This window comes from Dermacentor andersoni, chromosome 3 (genome assembly GCF_023375885.2).
Source record: "Dermacentor andersoni chromosome 3, qqDerAnde1_hic_scaffold, whole genome shotgun sequence".
Taxonomy (NCBI): domain Eukaryota; kingdom Metazoa; phylum Arthropoda; class Arachnida; order Ixodida; family Ixodidae; genus Dermacentor; species Dermacentor andersoni.
The window spans coordinates 95,041,325-95,047,860 of record NC_092816.1 but is presented as its reverse complement, the minus strand read 5'-3'; the positions used below and the strand labels follow the sequence as shown (position 1 = coordinate 95,047,860).

General features: G+C 47.3%; 1 protein-coding gene across 1 annotated transcript; it reads left to right on the top strand.

The window, feature by feature from the left end:
• Positions 1–202: 202 nt before the first annotated feature.
• Positions 203–2,050, top strand: LOC126542044 (2,3-bisphosphoglycerate-independent phosphoglycerate mutase-like). Its single transcript, XM_050189019.3, has one exon. The coding sequence runs from the start codon at positions 373–375 to the stop codon at positions 1,903–1,905; it is 1,533 nt and encodes a 510-aa protein (XP_050044976.1). The 5' UTR covers positions 203–372; the 3' UTR covers positions 1,906–2,050.
• The last annotated feature ends 4,486 nt before the right edge of the window (positions 2,051–6,536 follow it).

The window sequence follows — 6,536 nt, the reverse complement described above, 5'->3', positions numbered from 1 at the left end:
CAACAAATATGGTAAAACTTGGCCTTATGTAGACAAATGAACGCAGACACCCACTACTTCGACTGGTGGTAGCTTCGGCACCATACTCTGCCCTAGCGTCTACGAAGTTTTTCACTTGTCTTTTGAACTGTATTGTGGCGCCCCACCCGAAGCGGCGTCAGATCATAAAAAGATTACTTCAATGCAAGCCACGCTAGGGAGAGGCATTGCTAGGGATATCACCGGTTGCGGTGTTTGGGCGTCACTTCGCTGGCTGGGGTCGCGGTGTCAAGGGTGTTCAAGGGTACGAAAAGTGCCCTTAGCTGGGGTCGCTTCATTTTCACGAGCAAAAGCGTCAGTCCAGTACTCGTCGACCGTCCCAGCCTACGCAACATGACTCACGTGTGCTTGATTGTCATCGACGGCTGGGGACTTTCGGAAGACCGTCACGGGAATGCCATTCTCAACGCTAATACGCCGGTGATGGATGAGCTCTGCAAAACTCAAGGTCAGTTCCTGCCCTTGGAAGCGTCCGGCCTCGCTGTCGGCTTGCCCGCCGGTCTCATGGGCAACAGCGAGGTAGGGCATCTCAACATCGGCGCCGGCAGGATCGTGTATCAAGACATTGTTCGGATTAACATGGACGTGGAAAGTGGAGCCATCAAGGATAACGAGCATTTCGTGGAAGCCTGCAACCGTGCCAAGACCAAGAACGGCCGCCTGCACCTTCTCGGGCTCGTCAGCGACGGTGGAGTACACTCGCACATCAACCATATCTTCGCCCTGTTGGAAGGCGCTCACAAGCACGGCGTTCCGCACACTTTCATCCAGTTCTTCGGCGATGGCAGGGACACGAGCCCCACGAGTTCCATAAAGTACGCGCAGCAGGTCCTGGACAAGTGTGCGCATCTCAAGTACGGCTCACTGGCCACCTTGATCGGTCGTTACTACGCCATGGACCGAGACAAGAGGGAGGAGCGCGTGAAAATCGCCTTCGAAGGCCTCGCACAGGGAATCGGCGACAAAGTGGAACCCAGTAATCTCATCAAACACATCCAGAGCCTTTACGATGCTCCCGAGGACAAGAGACAAACCGACGAGTTTTTCAAGCCCATCATCACGGACCCTAACGGCCGTATTAAAGACGGCGACACCCTGGTCTTCTGCAACTTCCGCGCAGACCGAGCCCGCCAGCTGTCGGAGGCGCTGGCGATCAAGCCCAACTTCGAGACAAGCGTTATCCCCAAAGATTTGAAGCTGTACACGATGACGCAGTACAAGAAGGAATATCCATTTTCCGTTCTGTACCCTCCGACTGTACCCAAGAATGTCCTTGCCGAATGGCTTGCTGCCAAGGGAAAAAGTCAGTTCCACTGCGCCGAGACAGAAAAGTATGCTCACGTGACCTTCTTCTTCAACGGTGGCCAGGAAAAGGCTTTCACTGCCGAAGAACGCTGCATGGTGCCCTCACCCAAGGTGGCCACTTACGACTTAATGCCTGAAATGAGCAGCAAGGGAGTAGCTGATGAGATGGTGAAAATTGTAAGTGAAAAGAAACACCCATTTGTCATGTGCAACTTTGCTCCCCCTGACATGGTTGGTCACACTGGAGTGTACGAGGCAGCCATAAAGGCTGTGGAGGCCACCGACGTGGGAATTGGGCGCATCAGAGATGCCTGTGCCAAGAATGGCTACGTGATGCTTGTCACTGCGGACCATGGGAATGCTGAAGTCATGAAGACTCCTGATAACAAGCCTGTCACCAAGCACACCACAAACAAGGTTCCCTTCTGCATGACTGGAGACCACAAGTTCTGCAAACCCAGCCACACCCCTGCTCTCTGTGATGTTGCTCCAACTGTTCTGGACCTGATGAAAATTCCCCAACCACCGGAGATGACTGGAAAGTCTCTCCTTGCACACTAAAAGCAAAACTCAAGAATGGTCGCCCACTTTCCCGGTGCTGTAGAAGTCATATTCTGTTCCTGGCCGCCCTTAGGTATCTGTAAGTTCACCCTTGCCCCCTTATTTATCTGCCACTAAATGTCAATAAATTATGTTGTCACTGCCCTATGATTCCTTTAATGGCGCCAGATTAGCACTCTGGTAGCAGTCAAGATGGCCTCAACTAAGCAATGACTTGTTTGGCAGTCTTGAAGCAGAGTGGCCGAACTGAGACTTGGCTATGTGCTTGTAAAAAACCATGTTTGTACATACAGTGACAAATTATGCCTTATGAAGTTCTGCATTTAATGTGTATGCGAGAGCCTTTTCTTTTTACTTTCATTGTTAGTAAAAACAAAGTGCTGAATTGTTGTTTTTTCAATGGTAGTTAATGCACAAAAGCTGCAAGCTTTAATGTTTCACATACAGTGATGCACAGCCAATACAGGATGTCTTCATAATTGATGTCAGGTTTAAATTGAACTGATATGTTACTATGAAATTGAGCTGTTTTAACCATAAGAGGTAAGTAAAAATTTTGAAACGAGCAATGTGAGAAAAAAGAATCACTTCATGAAGTTGAAGCAGACGTAAGAATTTTGCAGGTGACCTTGTGCAAATGAGATTCTTTTTTCACAGTTGGGCAACTGATGAGTTTGGTGAAGTTGAGTATCATTGAAGGTAAGTGCAAAATTTCGCATTGCTTGGAATCAGTGTGACACAGTGCCATTTAACACAGTTGGCCCACCTCTTTTATGCAAAAGTAAACCACCTGTCGCAAAGTGCTGAAGCAAGCATAGATCCAGCAGAAGTGCATACATATGTGCAGAACCTGCACAAATAAAAGCCAGGATAAAGTAAATGTTGCATAAGAGGCATAGATGGGGCCAATAAAGAAGGAAACACCCAATTTGCATTGAAGGCCACCAAAAGCCGGCATTTTCAAATGAAACAAGTAAAATGCTGGTATTTTAGCAGGTGACAGCAAGTGAGGTATTGTCTCTCACTGCTAACCTTCTTCATATTGAACTGTACTGTACACGTAACATTGACCACCTGCACATGCTGTTAGCATGTGCAGTGAACTCTCGTTAAAACGAACTCTGTTAAGCCGAATTCTCGCATATAACGAACATGAGAACGTTTATTTGGTTTTCCATTGACTCAATGGCAACAAAAAAAAAAGTCAGTGCCCTTCCACTCTGTGAAGCTGGATGTCCAGCGAAGCATGTGTATGTGGGCCCCTTAATGTGGCGAAATGCACTTCCTCCGCGAGTCGGCCCGGCATTGCGCAATCTTCGAGATCGGCCCATGTATGGAGAGTTTTGTCTACCCAGTGCCTCCTATAGAGGAGGCACTGGTCTACCACGGACACGATCCTAGGGGAACTAGCCCTTAACATCTTCACTTTAAAAAAAATACAATGACGTTTTATTCTAGTAGGGCTGCTTCAGTCACGGCGCGTACTCGACGGCAAGAACGCAGGTGGCGTACATCTGATGCGGACGCCGGAGAAGGCTCGAGTTTTGTGTCGACACACGAACACGATTCTGGGGGAACTATAGCCCTTGAAACCTTCGCTGTAAAAGCCGCTGAATACGAACTGCTTCAGACGTACTCTTCGGTTAAGACAAACATTCGGAATGACCGCTCTGATCCTGGAGGCTAGGGTGCCTCGATGCTCCGCGCCCGGGGTTGCATGCATCGAGGCACCCTACTGCAGGCCTGCGGCGCACATCTCCCGTGGACAGAGGCGAAAACAAGAGGAGGAAACAAAAAAAAGTTCAGTGACGTTTCACTTCGTGATCGCGGGTAATGCGCAAGCATATGGGTGCTATCGACCCTCGGTGCGCCTAGACGCCTACACTGCATGTCCGCATCGCAGATCGTATTCAAGACTGCGCTCACGCGGCCGCACCATAGGCAGCAGCCACCGGGGTAAAACGCCCCCTTGTAAACATTTGCTTACTAATTAAATTAACAAACATGGTGTCAACACGCACAGGCAAACATAAATGCATCAAACTCGATGGCCGCGGACGCTCGCTGTCAAAATGCTGGCGTGACGTGAAGAATCGCGACAGCAGCAGCAATGATCGAGCGAAGTGACCTTCGTGCTTTCTATCGCTTCAGCGCAAACTGAGCAGCGAGAACGCAGCGCACGCATAGCTACGTGCCATCGGACCACGTAGACTGCACAACTTTTTTTTTCTTTCTCTTATGACTGCACCCCAAAGCAGATCGCGTTCAAGATAAAGCCCGCGCGTCCGAAGTGCAACGCGCCTCCCCTCCCCCGGTGCCATGCACGCTACGGAAGAAGGCGCGCTCCCCCCCCCCCCCCTTTCCTTCCTTGCGCGCGTGAGACTGAGCCGCCGTCAGAGGTTCACCGATCAGCTCGCCGTCACACGCTTTCACTGATACACACAGCGTACGGCGGGCGAGGACGATGTCATCACGAGACGAAGCCGGTTCGTCCATATCGCAAACAAAACCTGTAGAAACTGCTAGAGGAAGTCAACCCAGCGCGCCTCCACACACCTTCCTCCTCTCCTCCTCCCGGACGCTTTGGCACGTTTCTCCTTTTTATATTAAAGGGACCCTGAAACGATTTTGACGATATTGCGCAAATGTACGAGTCGTTGGAGTAGGTCCTTATGATTATTAATTGACGCATATAAGTGCTTCACGTAAAGTGCGTAATTTATTATAAGGTTTTAAAAATGTACATCGCTGCAGATCAGAGCACATCGCACGGTCTGCACGGTCCAGCCACCTGGTGGCACAGAGCTCAACCACACACCGTAGCAGTAATGAAATGTATTCTTCTTTGCTGCTGGTGTAACTTTTTTGCAGAAGTGTAATCATGCATCAACACATTGTTTTTGTAAATGTTTAAAATGTTTTACACTTGGCTAGAGCAGTATTAGTGCTTTGTTTGGCTGGTTAAGCTCTGCACCAACAGGTGGCTGGACCGTGCAGACCGATCAGGCCGCTCACGTACGTCTATGCTAAAGTTCCTTCAGTAGCTTGAGTTTATGCTTCCAGCCATACGTCGAAACGCCCAGCTCGCATGTGGTTGCCAGGATACCAGACACATTCAGTGCTGTGACAGAATGCTCGCAACACACGCTGCTTCGATAGCTCTCGCTTGGGGTCGACTGCCAAGCAGCTGGCAGAGAGTTTGGAGAGGCTTCGCGCGCTCTCTCCTAGAGAACCGGAAGTCGACGACACGATGTGCCATCATGACGCAGAGCCAGTGAAGGCGGAGCTTAACCTTGATCACTCGGTAAATGAGTTGAGGAGAAAATGTATGACTGTGGAGGAGGGTAACTTGTAATTGTCCGTAGCTCTCTTAATATGAGACACTTCACACAAATTGTGGTGCGAATGATTAACTTTAGCTGTACTCTACACATCTACAATATTTGTCCGAACTGTTTCAGGTGCGTTTTAAGTTTTCTATTAAGTTCAGCTAAATAAATACATTTCATCTCATTTTCCCCCTTTGTAAGTCTACTTCATTTACCGCTTTGAAGTAAGATATTTGGATGCACCTGGTGATGTTGCCAATTATTCTCCTGATAAGACGAACAAATTTTCCTAGTACCTACGGGTTTGTCTTAAAGGGAGTCTACCGTACTACTAAGTTGCACTACTGACACTGGCCTAGATACTGAAAATTTTTCCAACTGTGCAGTACTACTCTTTACTAATTTGATGGACAGGGGGACATATTGGTCCAACTGTTTAGGGCAAGTCCACTGTGTTGTAGGGGTGAAATATAGCAACTACGATTGAACATTCTTGTGTGCCTATGTTTCTGAATGTTGTTTGTATATATCTTTTAATTTCATATTCATCAACAAGACAGCACAGATACAACGCTTACTTCCTTTCCTGCTATGTTTTATTCTTTCTTTTGCCTTTCTGCAAGCTGCCGCAATGACAAATGATGCCTCTTTCGAGCTAAATTTTTTTCTTGCAGAAGACTAGAGCAAGGATGCAGGAATAGCTCAAACCCATTTTTCTCAATATGTGTTCACTGAAAATATTTGGAGGGCATTTGAAGACACATGTTCATTACGGTTGTGCGCTTTTCTTATTTTTGTTACGTTAAGAATCTCAATTTGCCATACCCACTCACAGCATTCCCACATCATTTTGTGCGCAATTTTGATGCACTTGGTTTCAGTTATGCATGCTAAATGAATTGAAACTCTTTGTACCAGCATGCTTCTATAAAGGATTTTGATCCATTTCAAAAGCAGATTTCTTATGAGCTCACCATTAGCTGTAAATGGCCACTCGTCACTCCTGGCCTAGCTTTGACAATTAAAAATGAGAGAACCTTAGTAAATTAGGCTATTAAATGATTTGTCAAAGAGTTTTAATCTGTCAGCCCTTGTTGCAAATGTTGGCAAGCAAGAATTATCATGATCTCAAACCTCCTATATTTAATTAATAGAGACAGTCGTCAGGAAACATCTGATATGATAACCTCTAGGTCATTTCTTATTTATAAGCTCCTCCACTGAGTGAAAGTTCAATTCTGAATGGTATTGAATAATTTAGTCAGCCTTCCTTCTTTACGTAGACTCCACACAACCTCTGTG

Excerpts from the sequence above, each read along its gene's own strand:
- LOC126542044 (XM_050189019.3), top strand. The coding sequence starts at position 373 with ATGACTCACGTGTGCTTGATTGTCATCGACGGCTGGGGACTTTCGGAA.